This window comes from Podarcis cretensis (assembly GCF_951804945.1).
Source record: "Podarcis cretensis genome assembly, chromosome: 15".
Classification (NCBI taxonomy): domain Eukaryota; kingdom Metazoa; phylum Chordata; class Lepidosauria; order Squamata; family Lacertidae; genus Podarcis; species Podarcis cretensis.
The window spans coordinates 2,996,425-3,019,961 of record NC_137185.1 but is presented as its reverse complement, the minus strand read 5'-3'; the positions used below and the strand labels follow the sequence as shown (position 1 = coordinate 3,019,961).

Here is a 23,537-nt window from a genome sequence, read left to right as displayed (position 1 = left end):
CCCCCGTTGAGAATAAGATTTCCTCCTTTTTTGTTAGTTCCCCTCTTTTTTTGCTTGTGGTTTCACCACTTGTGCACATCACATGTTATCTGGAAATGCCACCCTTTGGGCGGAAAGGCACCAGGCACAGCTACACTCACTGCCAGACCTACTTATTGAGAAAGTAAGTGTGCTTTCCCTCATGCTGATAAATTGAGATGAAAACATGAAAAACACATCCCCTCTCCCCTAAATCAACAGGCCCAGTCCTGCTGTTGGGCAGAGTGAGGCAGATGGGGAGGGAGGAATGACTGACACATGGTGCATTGAGAAGAGGCGGGTTCACACAAACAAGGGGCAGGGTTAATTATAAATAACTATAAATTTGCTGTTTTTCATTCCACGTATGAATCTCCTCCTGTGAAACAGCTCAAAGTGATTCAACGATTTAGAAACCTCCCACTGATAATGTTTTTAATGGAAATTTCAGGTTCAGACTGGTCTAAAAAATAAATAAATCTTCACTATGACAACTTGTTCAAACAGAAAAAGTCCTGTGTTCTCTGCATGCCACGCAGAAAATTTTACAATTTAAAGTGATTTTAAAAACACTTTGAAGAAACATCTCTGGGCCGGTAAGAGAGGCAGGTGAAGGTCACCTGATCTCCAACAGCTAAATTTAGCATCAAACAATAACTGTTTCCGGTTTGAAAAAAGGACTGTTGTAGCAACAGATCTCTAAGCGCCGCTTGACTCCTTATGAGAAAAGCAATTGAAATTCATGGCTGGTTCCTCAGGTGCTCTGATTTGGCTGCAGAAGGTGCGACTCCGCATTGAGAATTCACAGGTAGGACAGGTGGACTGGACTGTCTGCATCTGGGATCTGAGAGGGTCCAGCAACGCCAGAGACTGAAATGCAGGCTTCCTGACTTTGCAACAAGGTTGTTTTCAGTGGCTGCCAACTATCACCATCGTCATCACCAATAATAAACAATGATAATTGATGTGGTTTTGTCTGAAATTTAGCTGCCGAAGCTGTTCTATAAAGGTAATTTCCCCTCTTGCATGTCAAGAGGGTGTTAAATACACTGGAGCAGGGCCAAGGGAAGAAACTGGCAACCCAGGTTGCTCCTGAATCTGCTTGCTTCCCAAACACCCTCATGCCAATCAGGCAGAAATCCAACTGGCAAAGCTATATCTAGATAGAGATAGAGATAGAGATGTTGTTGTTTAGTCGTGTCCGACTCTTCGTGACCCCCTGGACCAGAGCACGCCAGGCACTCCTGTCTTCCACTGCCTCCCGCCGTTTGGTCAAACTCATGCTGGTAGCTTCAAGAATACTGTCCCACCATCTTGTCCTCTGTTGTCCCCTTCTCCTTGTGCCCTCCATCTTTCCCAGCATCAGGGTCTTTTCCAGGGAGTCTTCTCTTCTCATGAGGTGGCCAAAGTCTTGGAGCCTCAGCTTCAGGATCTGTCCTTCCAGTGAGCACTCAGGGCTGATTTCCTTCAGAATGGAGAGGTTTGATCTTCTTGGAGTCCATGGGACTCTCAAGAGTCTCCTCCAGCACCATAATTCAAAAGCATCAATTCTTCGGCGATCAGCCTTCTTTATGGTCCAGCTCTCACTTCCATACATCACTACTGGGAAAACCATAGCTTTAACTATGCGGACCTTTGCTGGCAAGGTGATGTCTTTGCTTTTTAAGATGCTATCTAGGTATGTCATAGAGATCTGAAAATGCTGTTTGACTCTTTCACCCTTTATCAGGAATGGGAAGATTTCATTCTGACGCTGTCTGACGCTGTCCAGCAGCAGATGGTTGAGAGCCACATCAATGCCTTGCAGGACCTCTCAGAGGCAGCGAAAGGTTTTATCCTGGAGAAAGCAGTCAGTGCCATCCAAGGAGGTGAGAGTTTAGGAACCAGGCCTGATAAACAGTTCACTTCTACAGGATTTGCTGTGGGGAGGGAGGGGCTTAAGAAATGCCACACATGCAAGTGAAACCAGAGGTCTCTGCTCAATCTGCTCAGCTTCTCCCAGGAGCAAGCTATTCAGACTAAGCAGCCAATCCTAAGGGAGAACCAGTGTAGGGCCTCCAAGATCCCTATTAGCTGCTCAGGTCACCTGGTCCTCTTGGGCTAGAGGTCTGGATATAGTTTCCCTTCCCTGCCACAATCAGCAGGAGATGCTAGGGAGCAGCAAAGCTCTCATGAGAGACCTGCGTTCAAATCCTCACTCGCTCACGAAGCACACTGGGTAAACTTGAGTTGTCAGTTTCAATTTCTCTCAGTTTCTGTTCTCTTTGCCAAATTTCCTTGTCAATTTGCATTTTTTAAGAAAAAGAGCCCACCCAATCTCTTTTTAGCACACATCTCTCCTAATAAACGCATTTTGTATGAACTTTTGCCTAATATACATTTTTTGTATATTATATATTATATATACAGTATATATGCATATATAATGCATCTTGATATGACATTTCCACTAATAATGCATGTCCTGCTAATAATATGCATTCTGTGCACATTTGTTTGGTTGGAGGCCAACACTGAAAATTTGGAGAAGTGTGAATTTTGAAAGATGGCTGCTTTTGTTTCCTATACTATTTCCAGAAGGTGCAAATCAGGTGTGTTAGAACCAAAATGTCAACCAAACCAAATTTCTTCCCTGTCCCTAGTCACGGATCTGCCCCTCCACTTTGCCCCTCCTTGAAAAGGGGAGTTAAGAAAATGTTGTGAAATAATCCACTCGTTCTCTGATATTCTTTCAGGTGACGCTTATAAGGCCCTGATGTCGCAGGTTAGCGGCTGCTTAGAGGAACAGATTTATTGCCAGATCGCCCGGGAGATTCAGGATGGAGACCGGCGGGTGAAAAATAAGCCAGCCCTGCTGCTCAATCACCTCAAGGATGGAGTGGTACCTAGCTTTGCTGCTTTGTATTCTCAGTTGGGGCAGTGTGGCGCTGACACCCACTAGGGCTGGTAGGGTGGAAGGTGTGGAGCCCAACAGTAGGTGGCGCCAGAGCCGATGACAGGAGAGCAAACTAATTCCCATTTGTCTTCTGCAAGGCACAACAATGATACTTAGGAGGAAGAGGAAAAGGACAGGCAGGGTCAGCCTCTGGACTGATGGAAGCAAGAGGACAGGGCGAGTGAGGGCAGACTGAGGTTGGCAAGGAAGTGCCCCTAAAGGACCCATCAGTCAGATCGTTGGTCCATCTAGCTCAGTATTACCTACACTGACAGGCAGCAGCTCTCCAGTGCTTCAGACAAGTCTTTCCCAGCCTTACCTGGCCAGGGATTGAACCTGGAGCCTTCTGTGTGCAAAACATTTGCTCTAAGCAACTATGCTACGGTATCTGGTGGTTCAGCTATTGTAGAAAAAGGAGCCTTAATTCAGCCACGTTCAATGAGCCAACTCCTTCCTTTCAGATGACCTTGCTGGAGGAACGGCCGGAGCTGCGAGGGAGGCTGTGTTCTCTTTTTAACCAGCCCTTACCTGCCGATTTGCGTCATCTCACCTGGAAGCTTTACCTCTCTAACACGAAGGGTATGACACATATCAGTTCTCAAAAACAGGCCAGCAAACAGCGAAGGCAAGACCTCCAGATGGCTTGGGCCATGTGGTTTACCTCACCAGTTTGTTTTACTCAGTTTTCCCTTCTGTGAAATGGGTTGCTTTCTTCTCCAGTGGTTTGTTATTTGGAATTAAAACCCACCGTCTACCTGGTAAACAATATTTGGACAACTTACTTGGTCTTTGTGGTTAGCAAAGGTCTTGCAATAACATTGCTTCTGTTTGCATATCTGATAAATGGGAACCATTCCTCGTCAGATTGATGGCTTTTACTTTGGCCTCTGACACCCCTCCTGTCTTGTGTTAGATACTCAGAAAGAGCCTGGCCCCAAACTTTCCCCTTGCCATCCCATCAGAGATGGTCCTTTGGGGTCTTTCCAATGGGAGGTGATCTCTAAGTGGGAAGCAGAAAGCAGCATGGCAGTGTGGTCCTTATGTATTGACATCTAGTGACAGATGGGCCAGAGCAGGATTTGGGTTCAATGACTAACTGGTAATATAAGAAATGGCATCAAAATTGCTTTGCCAAATCCCAGTAAGCTTATCACATCCCCACCATAAATATATGAGGGCCTACAACACCATACCGTCACGATTGCATCTCTTTATTTGGTGGTCAGTTTAGTGAAAATGAAAATGAAATAAAATGCACCAACCGTTGCTTTTCTTCTGTTCCTTTTCTCATTCCCAGCAAGGTTAGGGTATCTCTCCCATTTGGCAGCAAACAGAGCCACTTCCCGGAAGGACAGAGAGATCTCGCTGAGGTGCCAAGCCCTGCTGGATTCTGAGCCGACGTTCCAGTCCTTAAAAAACCACAAGGGTAAGAAGAAACCACCACAGGAGTCACACAAAAGTATTAAGGAAAACTGGAGGTGGGATGGGGGGAGGCGGACTCAATTCAGTTTGCATTTAAATGTGAATTTACCAGATTTGCACTTTCTGAAACAATGCATGAACCAAAACAGCCTCTGAAGCTGGAACTTCTCTGAATTTTACAATGCAGAGGAGTAATGTGTATAAAGATGTGTATAGTGGGGTGAAGTGTGCATATAAATGCATATGAATTGGCAAAAAATACCATACAAAGCCGCATTGTATTAAGGGAACTTAGTTTGGAAGAAGAAAAAGGTGTGTGTTAGGAAGTATTTAAGAGAAATTCACTCTGCAACACTGGGTAATTTTAATGAGGGTTTAAAATAACTAACTAACTGTAGGAATAATGGAGATGACAGGAGGTTGGATGCAGGTCAGCTGTGCAGAAGCACGCTGACAAGCACGCTCCAAGCAAGCTGCCGGCTAGCTCTGCCGAGGCTCCTTTTATTAGCAGAAGTCAAAAATTGGAAACAGTAGCGAAACCACCCTGAACTTAACGTATTTCCATCTAAGCACATTTTCAGCGTTAGCAATCACACTTGTCAGCAGGTGTTTCCCTCAAAGTTTCCCCCCGATACTTGATTACGTCTGCGTCCCTGGTCATGCTCCAGCCAAGCTATATGTCTAACAAACAAATTGTGAGAGGACAAAAGGTCAGGGGGCACCCTGTTTTCTACCCAAGAAGGTCAGGGAAAGCAGGTGTAACGCTCCTGGACATACTGTTGCACGTCTGGTGTGAGGTTTGCCTTCGCAAAGCGGAGCGTTACATCCACAACTAACTAATTAGCTGATGTGGCAATGTGGAGAACTGAACCTAAGATTGGAAGAATGAAGAACTGACAGTGACTTATTTAGCCCAGAAGAATATAAATGAGTCCTTCTGGATCAGACCAGTGTCCCATGTATCCTGTTCTCACAGTGGCCATGCAGATGCCTGTTTTTGAGAAAAGCAAGTGTTCCTTCCCACATACCTAAGTTGGGATGAAAGGAGGAAGCCAGTAGAGACCACAAACAAGACCATGGGGCATCAGTCCAAAGCCTTTGAGGCAGAAAGGGTGGTCTATTTCTTGTTTTTCCCTGGGAGGCGCATTTCCAGTTAGCAGAAGCAACATCTCAGTGTGGCTTCATGTATCCATTAGACGCAGATATATATTGGGGATCCGTTGCAAGCTTCTAATCCTCACGGATGTGGTTGACTGTCCAAGTCCAACTTCACATGAGTGTGTCTGCGTGTGTTGCTGTCACAACCAGAAAAAAAAGAATGTGGTGATGGAGAGATTCAAGGGTTGGGCTTTCTTTCCAGGTTGCATTTCAGGGTCAGTGCTGAGAAGTGGTTCAATAAGAACAGCCGGCTGAATCTGACCAATGGCCTACCTAGTCCACCATCCTGTTCTCACAGTGGCCAACCAGATGCCCCAAAGAGAAACCCTCAAGCAAGTCCCAAGCACAAGAAGCCTCTCTCTCTCTCTCCTGCCCTGTGGTTTTCAGCTACTGCTATGCAGAAGTATCACTGCCTCCGATTGTGAAGGCCAACCATAGCCATCATTGCAAATAGCCTTTGCCTCCATGAATTTGCCTAGCCTTCTTAAAACTATCTAGGTTGGTGGTCACGCTGTGGCAATGAGTTCCATATGTTAACTATGCACTACTTTTCCAAAAACCTCTCCTTAGTTGCCACACAGTGCCTGCGGAATGTGCTTTCTTATTACCACAAGCTTCAGGGCACCTCCATACCTCTGCCAGACCAAGATTATTTCCTGCCCGTGCCTCTCTTGCAAGTTATTCTGGATTTGGGTTCTTCCACCAGCTCTGTGGCGTCTGTTTCTGCCCTCCTGGTTGAAGAATTTATGTCTCTCAAGAAGCTCCATCCTCAACTTGTTAGACGCTCCGTCTCCGTCCAGGTATCTCCACCGCTCCACCCATTCATATAGGGTTATAAAGAAAGGTAAAGGGGGACCCCTGACCATTAGGTCCAGTCATGGCTGACTCTGGGGTTCTGGCGCTCATCTTGCTTTACTGGCCGAGGGAGCCGGCCTACAGCTTCCAGGTCATGTGGCCAGCATGACTAAGCCACTCCTGGCGAACCAGAGCAGCGCACGGAAACGCTGTTTACCTTATCGCCGGAGCAGTACCTATTTATCTACTTGCACTTTGACGTGCTTTCGAACTGCTAGGTTGGCAGGAGCAGGGACCAAGCAACAGGAGCTCACCCCGTAGCGGGAATTCGAACCGCTGACCTTTTGATCGGCAAGCCCTAGGCTCTGTGGTTTAACCCACAGCGCCACCCACGTCCCTTATATAGGGTTTTAGGACCCCAATTCCTGCTGAGCAGTGCATAGGATTCCAGCGGCCTTGGCCATCAGCCAGGGTCTCCCCCTCCCCACAAACACCTGGAGGGCAGCAGATTAGGAAGCCTGTTCTATTAAATTAAATTTCATTTAGAACAGCTAATCCAGAATCCAAATGGCACCACTAGACTTTAAATAAGACTCTTTTGATTTACTATTTGTGGCAAATTTCTGTCTAGGATGCTTCCCGGGTCAGCATAGTGGAAGAAGTTGCCTCCCTGCTGGAGCAGAGAGACAGAGATCTGGCAAGGTTCCTGGAGAGCGTTTATGCACAACCAGGTAAGCCTGCTTTGGGGCTCCACCTCAGTAATCCTGTCACTATAGGGGCATTTCTCTTCCTAAACTTTGGGTACATGGCCCCTGCACAAGGTACTCCATTTCGTCCTCAGCAGCTACTGAGCATGTTGACTGGCAAGTCCTAGGGTCCTCACCTTCTTAGCGTTCCCCCTCTATTTTTGCTTTTCATCTGCAAATTTTGGGGTTTCCCTGAGCTGGCTTACTCTTCCCTCTTGAGTGTGGATGGTGGTTTCTTGGATGCCTAAGTAACGTCACTCACCTTTGAGCACTGAAAATAAAAGGACCACCAATTCTGTATAAGCAAGCTTAACGTCTCTTGGCCAATTTACCCTAAACAAAGATTTGGGATTAGAGGGGAAAGTCCTACTTTCATGATGTTCCTGCTGATGTGAATGCCTTCAGATCCAACTTCTATAGAAGAGATGGGCTACAATTCACACGGATCTCTGGGAAGAGAGATTGATGGCTAAACCACTCTGGGAATTGTAGCTCTGGGTGTGGAATACGAGTCTCCTAGAAACTCTCATCAGCCTTGGCGAACTACAGTTCCCAGCGTCATTTGGGGGAAGCCATGACAATTGAAAATAGTAGAAAAAAGACAGTCACGGAACTGAGAAATTGCACAAAACAAATGAAATACCATGAAAATCCCTGAAACAAGAAGTAATTGACTAGAAATATTATCTTGTGGAAATAAACTACCGGTAAATAATAAAAATCAAAAAGTTTAAGGAAAAAATTAGAAAAACCTAAAATTGAACAAAGCCTTAAGGGGTTGCTGGCTACAAACCTCGTTTCACTGAACTATTCAGTTTCCTCAGAAGGAAATAGAAAAATCATAAACCTTAAATGACCAAAATTCAAAAAAAAATTGATAAGGCAACAGATTTTAGATGGTTTGATGAAGCCTTTTTGATTAAGGCTTTGTTCAATTTTAGGTTTTTCTAATTTTTTCCCTTAAACTTTTTGATTTTTATTATTTAGTTTATTTCCACAAGATAATATTTCTAGTCAATTACTTCTCGTTTCATGGATTTTCACGGTATATCATTTGTTTTGTGCAATGACAATTGAAAGTGGCATCACCAAACTTGGATTTGATATTGAGAATTGTTCTGTAAGCTGCTTTGAGAGCCTCTTGGGACTACAAAGCGGGATGTAAGTGCTGTAAATAAATAATCATCATCATATACTTGTAGAATCCCACATCTTTGCTGTTTTCCAGAGGAAGACTCCAGAGACGCCTTGCTCAAGGCGCTGAGCCGCATGATCCAGCCGGCTATTGACACTCTGCTTGCTGGTGAGATGCACTTCTTAGCATAAAAAAATGATCCCAAAAAAATTGACCCTAGAGCTGAGACTGGGAATTGGGAAGTTCAGGGCCGCCAAAAAGGTGTACCACTTCACACATCCCATTGTTAAACTTGTTGTTGTTTAGTCGTTTAGTCATGTCCGACTCTTCGTGACCCCATGGACCAGAGCACGCCAGGCACTCCTGTCTTCCACTGCCTCCCGCAGTTTGGTCAAACTCATGTTGGTAGCTTCGAGAACACTGTCCCACCATCTCGTCCTCTGTCGTCCCCTTCTCCTTGTGCCCTCCATCTTTCCCAACATCAGGGTCTTCTCTTCTCATGAGGTGGCCAAAGTCTTGGAGCCTCAGCTTCAGGATCTGTCCTTCCAGTGAGCACTCAGGGCTGATTTCCTTCAGAATGGAGAGGTTTGATCTTCTTGCAGTGCATGGGACTCTCAAGAGTCTCCTCCAGCACCATAATTCAAAAGCATCAGTTCTTTGGCGATCAGCCTTCTTTATGGTCCAGCTCTCACTTCCATACATCACTACTGGGAAAACCATGGCTTTAACTATACGGACCTTTGTTGGCAAGGTGATGTCTCTACTTCTCAAGATGCTGTCTAGGCCTGTCATTGCTTTTCTCCCAAGAAGCAGGCATCTTTTAATTTCGTGGCTGCTGTCACCATCTGCAGTGATCATGGAGCCCAAGAAAGTGAAGTCTCTCACTGCCTCCATTTCTTCCCCTTCTATTTGCCAGGAGGTGATGACTTGCAAAGCATAGTGATGGCCACCAGTTTGGGTGGCTTCAAAAGAGGACCAGGCAGTTCATGGAACAGGATAAGGCTGTCAATAGCTACTGTACTAGTCACAAGGCTATGTGCTTCCTCCTCAGTCAAAGGCGGCCATGCTTCTGAATACCAGTTTCTGGAAGCCCCAGGAGGGGGAGTTGCTCTTGTGCTTGGGCCCTGGCTTGAAGGTTTCCTACTGGGGCATCTTCTTGGACACCGTGAGAACAGGATGGGCTGGTCCAGCAGAGCTCTTCTTTTGTATTTTGATTCTGTCGTTCCTCACCACAACAAAACCCCTCATAGTGCACCTGTATGTGTGTGTGTGAGAGAGAGAGACTTAGGAAGCTACTGCCAGGCAATCTATCTCATTAATGTCTGCACTGACTGGCAGCAGCTCTACAGGGGTGCAGAAGGAAGGCATTCTCTGTCCTACCTTGAGATGCCAGGGATTGAATTTCGGACCTTCTGCATGTTGGTTATTTCGCAGATTTGTTGGGCTGCAGGAGGCATGCTGGGGAGACCACACATTCAAGAAACACAAAAGAAACTTTTGCTTGGTTTAATAACAAAAACTCATTTTACACTAAATTACATTATATCAATAAGCGTGAACCATCCACCAGGGTAGTGAGAGAGCTACATGCTGTTCTTTATATACTCTAAGGTAAAGGTAAAGGGACCCCTGACCCTTAGGTCCAGTCGTGGCCGACTCTGGGGTTGCGGTGCTCATCTCGCTTTATTGGCCGAGGGAGCCGTCGTACAGCTTCCGGGTCATGTGGCCAGCATGACTAAGCCACTTCTGGCAAACCAGAGCAGCGCACGGAAACACCGTTTACGTTCCTGCCAGAGTGGTACCTATCTATCTACTTGCACTTTGACGTGCTTTCAAACTGCTGGGTTGGCAGGAGCAGGGACCGAGCAACGGGAGCTCACCTCGTTGTGGGGATTCGAACCGCCAACCTGATTGGCAAGTCCTAGGCTCTGTGGTTTAACCCACAGCGCCACCCGCGTCCCTATATACTATACCCAACAGCTTAATTAACCTAACCTAACAGCACCTACTATACCGCTTCACAGCTGTAAAACTAGGTCATGTTATTTGCTCTGGCCCTTAACAACATACACATCTTGTGAAACAATAATGAAACCTACAACTTAAAGAAACCACTCAACACTGCATACAACGAGCCACAGACCTTCCTGAAGTGTTTGTTATGCCTCAGGGAAGCTAGTGAGATGCTCTTCAACTTTTGCTTTGTTTGCAGGCTACTTAAGCATGGATACTCTGTTGTACATCTGGGACCAGATTATCCTGGGACTGGAGCAGCCGGCATACAACTGTCTCCCTGTGTTCACCACCATTTTTGTCCTCCTGCTCCGTGGTCGGCTACTCACGGGTCAATCCGTATGTGCAGCCTGATGAAATCTAATGCCACAACTGTTTTACAAAGCATTGTTAGAGTTGTCCAGCAGATCCCCTGATGGGGACCTTGTGCAGAAATGAATTCTCTCCTCCGCAAGAATTGAGTTTCAAAGCTTTGCTGCAGAATAGATTTAATAAGATAAACGTTACAAAATAACCAAGCAATGGGGTTCAGTCCTTCATACTGTTCAGTAAACGGTCCTCTCTCTGGTCCCAGAGGGAGATCCTAAGCTTGTTCATCACTGCAGAACTTCTCTGCAACCGCTGCTACTAGCCGTCACCAATGCTGGCTTCTCAAGTTTCCAATTCCATTATAAGGTATGGTAGTTTAGCTCATTGAAATGGAAAGATGCCAGCCTTCTCTGACGCTTTTGCCAGAGTGAAACTTATTGGCCACAGTAAACTTCCCTTTGCAGCATTTTAAATACAATGCATTTAAATACCATGTTTTATGTACATTAGACGTGTAACTTCAACAAGTACGGTATTGCATTAAATGCTGGAATAATATAGAATTGGTATGGACAAGAATCAGGGGTGAATGGGGCTACATCCTAAGATTATGGAACGTTGTTCTAGTGTTCTAGTCCATCTGTATGTGGGGGGAAATCTGTAGCTCAGGGGAAGAGTAATTGCCTTCGTGCAGAAAACCCCAGTTCAATCCCTGATATCTCCAGGTATAGCTGGGAACAACTCTTGTTTGGAACCCCAAATGCCTTCCTGGGTAGAACATTCTACAAGCAGGGAGCCACCACTGAAAAGGTCCTGTTCTCGTGTCACCACCCTCCAGAAATTCTAACATTCCTATGACCTTCTTACTTCGCCATCTTTGCATGTACAATCATATCTTGGTTTTCAAACAGCCTAGTTCTCGGACGTTTTGGCTCCCGAACGATCAAAACCCGGAAGTGACTGTTCCAGTTTTCGAACATTCTTTTGAAAGCTGAATGTCTGATGGGGCTTCCGCGGCTTCTGATTGGCTGCAGGAGCTTCCTGCAGCCAATCAGAAGCCGTGCTTTGGTTTTCGAACACTTTGGAAGTTGAATGGACTTCTGAAATGGATTCTGTTCGACTTCCAAGGTATGATTGTATTATCTGTTGTTTAGAAAGTTTCTTCTAAACTCTGCCGTGGATTGAAATTTTTGCTTTTGTGTGGCTTTGTTTTTAAAATTGTTTTAACAGCTGCTGCTTTTTGGGGGGAGGGAGCAAAATCCCTTCTGTTTCTAAGAGGATGTTTGTTGGCCCTACCTTTGTGGACCCCCTTGAGTGCACCACCAACCACCATTGAGCAGTTTTACCCGCCCACCATCCCTGCCTTTTACTGCAGCCAGTGGAATTGGAAGCAACACTGAAAACCTGGGGACCATCTCTGCTTGTGCAAGAGTTCCAAGACATGATGGAGAAACACTTCTTTGAAGATTTGTACAGCCAGTTGCTTGGAGGAAACAAGGCACCCGCCCCGATCCATGACCCTACCCAAAGTAAGACCTTGACGGGCGTCTTCTGCTCAGGCTCACTCCTTCCTCTCAGCCTCAAAACATTTACCTGTCAATCAATCAATTTATTATTTTTATTTATTCAGTTTGTATACCGCCCTCGATCTGAAGATCACAGGGCAGTTTGCAACATAAAAATATAAAATAAGAACAGAAAATACATAAGAAAGAAAGAAAGAAACCAATAACAGTCAATAGAAGAAAAATAAATATCAATCAATAAGTACCGTATTTTTCGCCCCATAGGGCGCACCAGCCCATAGGGCGCACCTATTTTTTGGGGGGGGGGGAAATAAAGGAAAAAAAATATTTTCCCCCAGGCACGGGGCTGGGGCGGGGGAAGCCCGAGCTTCCCCCAACCCCAGCCCCCAGAACAGGCTGCTATCCGCAAGCCTAGGGAGCCCGGCGGGAAGTCGCGCCAGTCTCCCCAGGCTTGTGGATATCTGCCTGAAGCCCGGGGTGCACTCCACTGTGCTCCCCAGGTTTCGGGCTGCAGGCTGCTGTCCGCAAGCCTTGGGAGCCCGCCGGGAACTCCCGCGGGCTCCCTAGGCTTGCGGATAGCTTCCTGAAGCCTGGAGAGCGAGAGGGGTCTGTGTGCACCGACCCCGCTCGCTCTCCAGGCTTCAGCGAAAGCCTGCATTTGCCCCATAACACACACACACATTTCCCCTTCATTTTTGGAGGGGGAAAAGTGTGTCCTATAGGGTGTAAAATACGGTATATTGTGCTAGCCAAAGGCCAAGACAATTACGTTACAAATACCAAAATACAAACACAGCAGTAATATAGCAAATGTTAATGATATAGGAGAGAAAAATCAGATGTGCCATCAGCTGACTCGAGATTAAAAGTCTGAGTTTCCAAAACAATTTATAGCAATATGATCTAACTTTCTCTTCCTAATCTTTTTTTGCAGCCAGCCTGAACAAATACATTTTTCCCACCTTTGTCCCCCAGCAGGTGTAAGGCAACAAACTGCAAAGCAAGATTTTTAAAATACAAAACAATTAACTTTTTTTTTTTAAAAAAGCAGCCAAATAAGAGCCATAATAAAAAGTATGCAAAGCAGCCAAGAGAGCAGACCTAAAGGCTTGGACTGGAGTAGAAGACACCCCTTTGTATCATCCAGAATGATCCCCCAAACCTATCACAGTATTCTACATACTGCCTATGTCAAGAAGGACACTGACAAACTGGAACGTGTCCAGAGGAGGGCAACCAAAATGGTCAAAGGCCTGGAAACGATGCCTTATGAGGAACGGCTAAGGGAGCTGGGCATGTTTAGCCTGGAGAAGAGGAGGTTAAGGGGTGATATGATAGCCATGTTCAAATATATAAAAGGATGTCACATAGAGGAGGGAGAAAGGTTGTTTTCTGCTGCTCCAGAGAAGCGGACACGGAGCAATGGATCCAAACTACAAGAAAGAAGATTCCACCTAAACATTAGGAAGAACTTCCTGACAGTAAGAGCTGTTTGACAGTGGAATTTGCTGCCAAGGAGTGTGGTGGAGTCTCCTTCTTTGGAGGTCTTTAAGCAGAGGCTTGACAACCATATGTCAGGAGTGCTCTGATGGTGTTTCCTGCTTGGCAGGGGGTTGGACTCGATGGCCCTTGTGGTCTCTTCCAACTCTATGATTCTAGGATTCTAGGATTCTAGGATTCTAGGATTCTATGATTCTATTACGTTCTGTCTCCAGGCAGAGCCAAAGTTAAAAATATAAAACCGCAGTAAAATGGTAATTGTTCCATCATAGCAGCAAGCCACTGAAGCAGTATACAAGGTAAGAAGGAAGACTTAAAAGCACACATGAACTCTCTAAAAAAATAAAATCATCTCAGCAAGTATTGTTTGCAAAACTGCTTGGAGGTATCATTTACAATGAAGCAGTATACAGATTTTGTTAATAAATATTTTTTTAAAAAATTCTTTTTATTAATTTAATTAATTTTCACTTTGTTAATAAATAAATCAAATTCTCTCCCCCCCCCCTGCTCCAATCAAGCCATTTCTGCAGACACGCAATTAATATTTCACAAAATGACTGGGTCACTCCAGGGAAAGCGTTTTTAAACTAAAATGCCTTTGGCAGGGGCCAAAACATCACAACTCTCTGATATGGGCTAGGTACTGATTCCAGAGGGCTGGTGCTGCAACACTAACAAGTTTGGTTTCTAGGACCTGCTAAGCTTGGGCACCTGTGGGGGGCATGCATTAGTCTCAGCAATGCCCAATCTCTTGAGATGTGCAGGTGCCGGAATGGGGTAAAGGGGGTGAGATGCATAAAAGACATCTGATAATCATCTCAAGGACACATGGCATGAAACTCTAGTGGCGGGGGGGGGGGGGAGAGAAGGGGAGAGAGAGCTTCCAGAGTGCACAGATACATTTTCAAAACATGCTGGAATTTTATCAGCTTTTGTGCCTGTCATTCCATGTGTCATTCAAAGGTATGGGGCAGGATAACCGATCATAGCTGTCAACCGTCCCTTATTTGGCGGGAAAGTCCCTTATCCCAGCGCCGTGTCCTGCTGCTGTCCCTTATTGATGATGTCCCTTAAATTTCCTGGGTTTCAAAGGAAGCAGCTCCTCTCCCTCCCTCCCTCCCTGCCGGCCAGGGAGGAGGGAGGCTCCAGCTGTGTTGCTTGGCTGCGTTGCTCACCCAATAAGGAGTCTAAGAATGACTGGGGTGGTGGTGGAGCTTGCATGCCTTGTGCCGATCAAATCGGCCGCGTTGCCTGGGGACTCGCCTTTGCTCAGCGCTTCCCAGCGGAGAGGTGACGGTGGCTTTCCTTGCTGCATCCCCATTGCTGTGGGAACCACCGCTTGAGGCTTTGTTTGGCTTATGGCTGGGCTTTCTGCCTTTGGCTTGGAGGGGATCAGAAGTTGAACATACCTGTGCTTGGAAAATCCCTTCTTTTGGCTGCTGATCCCTTGTTTTCGAGGCTGCTGGTCCCTTATTTTCAAATCTGTAAGTTGACAGCTATGTAGCCGGTTAACATTCATTATTTCTCTTTCCCTCCCACTTTGAGCTTTTCCTCTGTGGCGCTACAGAGATTTCCAAGCGGTACCACCTCCAAGGACAAGGCCAGAAGACAGGAGGCAAGCAAGGTGCTAAAGGGGCGTCCTCTTCCTCCAGGGCCCCATGAAAGGCACAAGGGAAGGGGGTGCGGCTCAGTATCCTCAGCACCTCCAGGTGGGGCTGGAACGGTCCCCTGCCGGAACCCCTGGAGAGCTGCTTCCAGTCAGTGTACTGAGCTGAATTGACCAAGGGTCTGGCTCTGTTCCTATTTAAATCAGCCCAAGGTTCAGAACCATGAGGACTGGGATCTTGTCGTTTTGTCTCACTTTGCCTAACCAGCAAAGAGCTGACCAGCCCTGGCAAGGACCCAGAACGTACCTAGTGCTTTTTAATCCTTTTTTGCCAATAATAATAATAATAATAATAATAATAATAATAATTTATTTATACCCCAGCCACTCTGGGTGGCTTTCAACAGAATATTAAAATAAAATAGTCTATTAAACATTAAAAGCTTCCCTAAACAGGGCTGCCTTCAGATGTCTTCTAAAAGTCTGGTCGTTGTTTTTCTCTTTGACATCTGGTGGGAGAGAGTTCCACAGGGTGGGTGCCACTACTGAGAAAGCCCTCTGCCTGGTTCCCTGTAACCTCACTTCTCACAGGTAGGGAACCACCAGAAGGCCCTTGGCGCTGGACCTCAGTGTCCGGGCAGAACGATGGGGGTAGAGATGCTCCTTCAGGTCTACTGGACCGAGGCCATTTAGGGCTTTAAAGGTCAGCACCAGCACTTTGAGTTGTGCTCGGAAACGTATGAATGTGTGCTCATGTCATTCTGGTCCTCTCCCACTCCTTCGGAGCATCGGTGGCATTTTTGAGGCTCACCTGAGGGTACGGAAAGACGGGGAGAGAGAATACATACAGCAAACAGGGCATGTCCTGATTTTCAGAGAGGAGCGCCAGTTGCTGGAAGAGCAACGCCTTGAGAGGGCGCAACAGGAACAGAGACTTCAAAGGTTCAGAGCGGAAGAGCAGAAGAGGTAAGACTTTTCCTGTCAGCAGCATTTACAGTTACCCACATTCTCAGCTAATTCTCAGTCCCCAGCATGGCATCAGTGGCACCCAAAATACTCTTGTCCCATTCTTATTTTTAAATCGAGGAGTTGCTTTTCAATTAGGGGGGGGGCATTCCTTGGTTGAGATGTTGCCCGTTGTTGCTTTGTGGGATGGACTGCATTTCTACCCATGTTTTATTTGTTTGAAAATGCATATAAGTGCTTGGGGAGGTGTGGCAGGGAGCTCAGAGCACCCCAGTTTTTCACTTCTGTGAAATGGGTATATTGTGGTGTTTCTTAGATTTCCAAATGTGCCAGAAAAATTGAGCCGAGAGGCAAGGTGGTACTCTGCTAAGACTTTGCTCCCGGCTGTTTTAACCATTCTGCTGATTACCCTACAGAATAAGGGTCGGGAGAAATTGGGCACCCATATCTGATTTAATTTTCTGGGTGTTTCTCTGCAACATTTTTTTTAATGGACTTGCAGGCAACAAGAGATGAGATTCCTGCAGCTTTTAGAGGAGAATAAGAGAAAATTTGACATGCAGAAGGTCCATTTGGAAGATCAGCTGTCCCAGGTATTTCCTTCCAACCGTGGAATAAAGATTAATAATAATAATAATAATAATAATAATAATAATAATAATAATAATAATAATTTATTATTTATACCCCGCCCATCTGGCTGGGCCTCCCCAGCCACTCTGGGCGGCTTCCATAAAAACCAAAAATACAGTAAAAGAGAAACACAATCAATTTACGTAGATGGTTGGGGGTGTCCTGGAGAAAGGGGGTGTGCCAACCCCACTGGCTTAACCACGAGACCCTGGGTGGGTCAATCTGTTCATTACTCTCTCTTGTCCCCTCAGTTCCCCAGCTGTAAATTGGGTCTATTAAGGGCACAGCCTCACATAATGAAACACAAATCTGCATAAAAAAGCATAATTGCATTGTGCAGATTAAGCTGAGCTGTACCATTTGAAATTTCATAGCTGCATTCACTAGCATAGCTGGGGGACGTAATAAAATAATTAAGGTCATATATATATATATATATATATAAATAAAATAAATGTTCATAAATGTACCAACCAAGCACAAACATAGATATGTGGACCACATGTCTGGAGCAGCACAGGAAGACCGTCCTGAAACCATTTTGACTCCCAAACTGACCAGATGTTTTCTCTGCAAGAAGGGAGGGGGTGGGGGAACCTTCCCATTGTCTCAGGAATTGGGTAATCACCACCTCAAAGGAATGGCCAGACTACCAGGAAAGGCAATCAGATAAGGCATTATCAGATAACCTGGCAGACAGGAAAAACAACAACATTCAAATTTCTGTTGTAGACCGCCTTTTCTGTGATGTAGGTATGATGTTTGTGAAGGGTGGTCTTTGGTTACACCCCTTCTGTGATGTATGTATGATGTATGGAGGCGTGGTCTTGAGCACCAGGGCAGGGAATTTAAAATGTCTATATTAGGGCAGGCACACCTTTGTTGTGGGTCCTCCTCCATCCTCCTGCGTGTGAGGGGAGCACCCTGTTGCAACAGTTTTAATAAAGATCAGGTTTACTAGCTGCTTTGCTTCTCAATATTCTCTGGTTGGCCTCTGTTATTTTCTCCTACCAACAAGGAGCCCACATAAGGACTCTATATGGGCTCTTGGATACCCCATAAGGGAAAGAGGGCAGATTTTGTTTACAACAGGTGCACTGGGCAGCCACTTACCGCAGGGTGTGTGCTGCAGCGCACCCGAGCCACGTGTCTCTCCTGGGAGTGTCACAGTGGCTCAGGCACCTGCAGGCACCTGGGATTGCGTCTGCTTGCCGCCTCCCCTTCAGCTGGAGGGTGGTTGGGGGGAGGCGGGTGGGCTGAGCAGACTCCAGGCTCCTTGCAGTGTGCCCTGCCCTGGCTCACCTCACTCCAGGCACTGGAGCAGCTAGCTATGCCACTGGCTGCACTTGAGAGGAAGAGACAGCCAGGCCTAGAGTCTGGGGAGCTGGAGCTGTACTACTTTGCCCTGCATGTGGAGGTTGAAGGAGGAGGATAGCTAGGGACACTTGGCCTAGAGGCAGAATAGGACTGTACCACTAGGCTGCTAGATTGGTGACTGGAAGCAGCCACTGAGACCATATACCACCGGTCTTAAAAGACCTACACTGGCTCCCAGCACGTTTCCGAGCATAATTCAAAGTGTTGCTGCTGACCTTGAAAGCCCTAAATGGCCTCGGTCCAGTAGACCTGAAGGAGCGTCTCCACCTCCATCGTTCTGCCCAGACACTGAGATCCAGTGCCGAGGAGGGCCTTCTGGTGGTTCCCTCGCTGCGAGAAGCCAAGTTACAGGGAACAAATTCTTATTCTTATTCTTATTCTTATTTTATTATTATTATTACCACTTTAGCCTGCATTTGGGCACTCAGGAGGCAGGAAAGTGAAGTAGAGTCAATGTACGACAGTACCAATTCAGCCTCCATTCGAGCACTCAGGACGTATGAAATCTCTCCTCACCTTCAAAGTTTTAACAACTACAATTTGGCACCTTTCAGGAGAGACAGGTCCGCTACGAAATGCAAATGAAGGCAGAGGAACAGATAAGCAGGCTGCAGGCTGAAATGCACAGACTTGCTGTGGACAGGAAGATGGTAATATTTTATTTTTCAAATTGAAGTTTTGTTTTAATGAGCTCACCCACTGCTAAATACTAATGCCCAGGGAACTTGTAGACAGAAGCAAGGCCGTCCACTGTGATGGAGATGGTTTGCCCAATAGCCTGGAGCTGGGTGTTCCTATACTGGAAAACATGCATCTGTTTTGACAATCTTGCTCACTGTCCCTGCCATGGCAAATGATAAAGTCAGGCTCTGGCTAGCAAGCCTGTCTATGTTCCAGCAGCCTAGACTTCAGCATTTTGGATTTCTGCATTTTAACTCCTGTGCCTTGGGTCTTAAAACAAACTTGGCTTCCCCAAAGAGATCCTGTCGCTTACGTAGATTTTAATACTTTCCTTCCATATTTTTCTTGCAGCCTTCACCTGACACCTATTCCGCTGGAAGGTAAGGTTCTGTCCAGGCATGCAAAGGTACACCCCACAACTTAGAAACATAAAGTCAGAATGTGCCCACAGTGATCCCAAAGGGAAGGGGCAGCATAATACTGTTGACTTTGACAACAGGCCTGTTTCCCTTGCATCTGAGAACTGGTGCCTCCCCTTCACAAATGGACTAAGGGATTTGTAAAAGGGCTTTGCTTTGAAGACTTACTGAGCACCTGATTTCCTGCTTTGCAGTCTCCTCGCCCCTGCACCTTCCCTGCAGTCCCAGACGCCATCTCAGACTTCCCTGCCTCATTTTTGCTTGTCAGACACAGGTTAGTGAAAAGCATTTGCGGGTATTAATCAGGTATTATTGAGATTTGCAATTTGATTCCAACACTCTCCCTAATTGCCTGTGGTGAACAGGAATCACTTCCAGCCAAGCAGACAGGGAAGCTTATTAAACTGACAGATAATTGGATGTGTGCTTTAGATGCTAACATGCCACAAATGAACAACATAGGCCTGTGAAAGCAAAGAGGCCTAGCAGTTTTTGTTCTTGTTGACCAATAACTTTGCATATAAACTTTTGCAAATCTGAGATTGAAATAACTCTGGATACAGGCAACCTACTGGGCAAAAAAGCAGGATGTAAGGTTAAATAGATTAATCACATCTCATAATTTGGCTTTTGCATTTCAACCTTTCACAGTTGCTGCACATCAGAAAAACAAAACCGCTGATGGAGACACCATTGCCTTCAAACTGCTGAAGCACATGATGGAGGCAGCCAGCTCAAGTAAGCAGAAGTTGTCTGTAAAGCAAATGCTGGCATCTATGGAACTCACTGACACTGGATGTTGCTAATACAGTGGTACCTCGGGTTAAGTACTTAATTCGTTATGGAGGTCTGTTCTTAACCTGAAACTGTTCTTAACCTGAGGTACCATTTTAGCTAATGGGGCCTGCCGCTGCCCCGCGATTTCTGTTCTCATCCTGAAGCAAAGTTCTTAACCCGAGGTACTATTTCTGGGTTAGCAGAGTCTGTAACCTGAAGCGTCTGTAACCTGAGGTACCTCTGTACAATGTATTTTTAAAATGAGCTCCTCCCTCCCTCTCCCTCTCTTTCTCAAATAAAAACAGAAGTCAGGCTGAAAAGGATAAAAAGTAACAGCCAGTAGCCCAAACTGACAAAACTCGCAGCTGTTTGTAAACTTACATTAAGTTAATGCAACTAAAATTGAACATTATCAAGCGACACATTCCCTGGGGGTAAAATGTGCCTAGGAGCAGGGACACACATACCGGTTTATAAAATAACAAACAACACAGTGCAGATTGTTGTTTTTCACCCTTTCTCGTTTGCCTAAAACTTTATTCAGGGTCAAGTTTAAAGGCTTTGGGGACGGAGGCACTGGAGGCTGATCCACTGGGGCAAAAGGGGAACTGCCCCACCAACCTGTTGCCCCCACCTCCCTGCCTCCTTACAACCAGTCCAGGGGGGTTGCCTTGCCTGCCCCCTCCCTCCTCCTTAGTCTCAGTGCTGTCCCATGTAGAACTGAGCGGGGAGGAAGACGGGGACAAAACTACAATTACTGAGTCACTGGGGCTTGCTCTGTCTGCTTTGAGGCTCCTGACCCTCCTCCCACCAGCACTCGTGATGCTCCCTTCATTCTCTTCACCCAGAAATGTCTTAAGGGACGTCACAGATCACAGGCAAGGAACACAAAATGTGTGTGCATGCATTGGGCAGCCTGGAGAGTGAGGCTATCGCCATTTCCATGGAAGATAAGCGACACCTTCTGGTCAGAGATGCAACTATTTCAGTACAATACTCCTTGGTGGAAGACTTGGAGATTCTTTGAGGGTTTATGCTTTGCAGCAGTGGATCCAAACTATTACCATTTTCCATCCTACTAACGTGTCTGTGGGCTGCCTGGAATCCTACTGAGGTAGCATCAATCTGCCAGAAAGTTTCCAGTTTGTAATCTCCATGATCCAGGGTCACCACCCAAACCTGCTGCACTCGTATTGCCTAAGCCAGGGGTCAGAACACTTTTTCAGCAAGGGGCCGGTCCACTGTCCCTCAGACTTTGTGGGGGGCTGGACTATATTTGGGGGGGGGGTGAAAAAATTCCTATGCCCCACAAATAACCCAGAGATGCATTTTAAATAAAAGGACACATTCTACTCATGTAAAAACATGCTGATTCCCAGACCATCCGCGGGCCGGATTTAGAAGGCGATTGGGCCGGATCCAGCCCCCGGGGGCCTTAGTTTGCCTACCCATGGCTTAAGCCATCCAACATTTCACCTGGTAGCTGGGAGTTCTGTTTCATTTTGCGTGGCATGTGTGTGTAGATCTACCAATGCTCAACATCACTCTTTCAGAAAGGGTCAGGAAAAACCTCCATGGAGAACTGGGCTGTCATTGGCTTCTTAGCTGTGATAGCTAAATCAGACCTCTGTGTTGAGAGGCACCCATATCTCCTAATAGCAGATTTTAGGGACGAAGCATAGGGGGCGGCCCTTGCTGTCATGCCCCAATTGTAAGGTCTGGGTGGCATCTGGATAGAGATAGCGTGCTAGATTCGAGCTGCACCTCATCCACCAAGACCATCCCTGTATTCCATCTGAAATTGGAATGAGAAGCTGGACCGTACTAGTTACATTGCGACAGCCTGAGCCACAAACTAGTTAAGCGAGAGTGTTGTGTATTTAAACAGGTTGCAACCTAGGTGTCTACTACCCAGAAATTGTGTTTCTTTAGTTGTTAATGGGTCGAGCACCGAGGAAAGGGAGCGCTTGGATGCAGCCACAAGGGAGCATATTCAGGACTACAATGAAGATTACAAGAACACAAAGGTATTTTGAAGCATTCTCTCATTGCCTGCCTTTTATATTTTTATGGTATGGTCCAGCAACAGAAAGGAACAGAGCCCTGCTGGACCAGGCCAATAGCTCATTCAGCCCAGCGTCCTGTGGCCAAGTAGCCTGAGAACAAGGCATTAACAGTAACTCTCCACATTTGTGATTCCCCAGCAACTGGCATTCAGAGGCATTCTGCGCCTGAAAGGATAGATGGAACACAGCCATCAAAGCTAGTAGCCATTGGAAGCCTTAAACCTCCACAAATTTATCCCATCTTCCCAATGCATTATTAGGAGGGCCGATAAGAAAAATTATTCCGAGATTTGTCATTTTTATAGGGATAAAAAGCATGACATACTAGGGGCTGCCACCCCGCTTGCTAACCCCAAGTATCCCTTTGCCCTTCCCCCACACTGGACCAAACCTCCCTCCCTCTACACTTCACGCCTGCCCCAGCTCAGTTGGGCTGGGCTGGGCAGCTGGCCATTCCAGTACCTTATGTAACAATACATTGTGTATATAAAAGCTTTTTTATATATTAGGGGCATGACATGAACCTGCTTCCCAGCCTGCCTGTACTAATCCAACTCCCCCACTGACCAGGTACCCAGGCCTAACTCCTTCCCACAGCCTTCTTTTCCTAAGGCCAGGTGTGGGACACACACTGGACAGGCAGAAAGTTGAGGACTGCAGAGCATTATGGATAGTTGTTGTTGTTTAGTCGTTTAGTCGTGTCCGACTCTTCGTGACCCCATGGACCAGAGCACGCCACGCATTATGGATAAAGATAAAAGCTGCTGTGAGGGCCACAAAAAGCTTCCAGGCTTGAGGTGCCACACCGCTGCTTTTCACTTTCTATACAAGCCACATGAGCGCTTGTGACAGCAACTGCTGCCAAAATTCTGTTTCTTGTTGCCTCCATAGATTGAGATGTTTGGTTATGAAATCAGTGAAGATGAAATAAACATCCCAGAAGCCAGAAGGAAAGACGTGAGAAAGAAACTAGAGCAGGCACTCCGACGAGGGGCAGAAGCTCGTTACATGGCAGCCAGAGGAAGGGGTTTACCAGCATTTATTACCCACATGGATGTGTTGTGATTGGTGTGCCTTTGTTACACAAGCAGAGCCTCTGGAATCCATAAACCTGGTTAATAATCTGCTACTGAGCATTGCTTTTATCAAGTGCATTGTGCTACAGATACACCTCCCACTGAGCAAATATTAGCCTCTTTGGCTACTGAAGAAAATGTCCTGTCACCTAGGGCAGCAATGGAGAACCTAATTAGGCCAAGCCATGTGCGCACACCCCATGATGGCACGCGAGACATCAGAGGTGGGACAAGGAGTTTGCAGACACCACTCTGCCTTTGCCTGTGTGGTGTAATAAATAGAAAAGGCAAGCAAGTCACCTGACATAATTGTGAATCCTCCTGGGCCTCCATCTGACACTGCAGAGAACCACTGAAGTAGACAGCCTTTATTTAT

At 46.3% G+C, this 23,537-nt stretch overlaps 1 protein-coding gene across 5 annotated transcripts; it reads left to right on the top strand.

Annotated features, from left to right (window-relative positions):
• The first annotated feature begins 65 nt into the window (after positions 1–65).
• LOC307204134 (uncharacterized protein) lies at positions 66–23,212 on the top strand. Of its 5 annotated transcripts, none has more exons than XM_079955588.1 (19): positions 66–163; positions 1,748–1,886; positions 2,754–2,899; positions 3,415–3,532; positions 4,251–4,379; positions 6,104–6,333; positions 6,960–7,059; positions 8,303–8,377; positions 10,422–10,561; positions 11,907–12,060; positions 15,106–15,175; positions 16,043–16,132; positions 16,635–16,725; positions 18,697–18,792; positions 19,175–19,203; positions 19,437–19,516; positions 19,894–19,980; positions 21,952–22,046; positions 22,977–23,212. In XM_079955588.1, the coding sequence occupies exons 1-19, from the start codon at positions 83–85 to the stop codon at positions 23,148–23,150; spliced, it is 2,124 nt and encodes a 707-aa protein (XP_079811714.1). In that variant the 5' UTR covers positions 66–82; the 3' UTR covers positions 23,151–23,212. The 5 variants fall into 5 exon arrangements, 4 of the variants coding, with proteins under 4 accessions (XP_079811714.1, XP_079811713.1, XP_079811716.1 ...); XM_079955587.1 differs by having other exon boundaries at positions 15,106–15,184; XM_079955589.1 differs by lacking the exon at positions 66–163 and adding an exon at positions 716–826 and having other exon boundaries at positions 15,106–15,184.
• Positions 23,213–23,537: the final 325 nt, after the last annotated feature.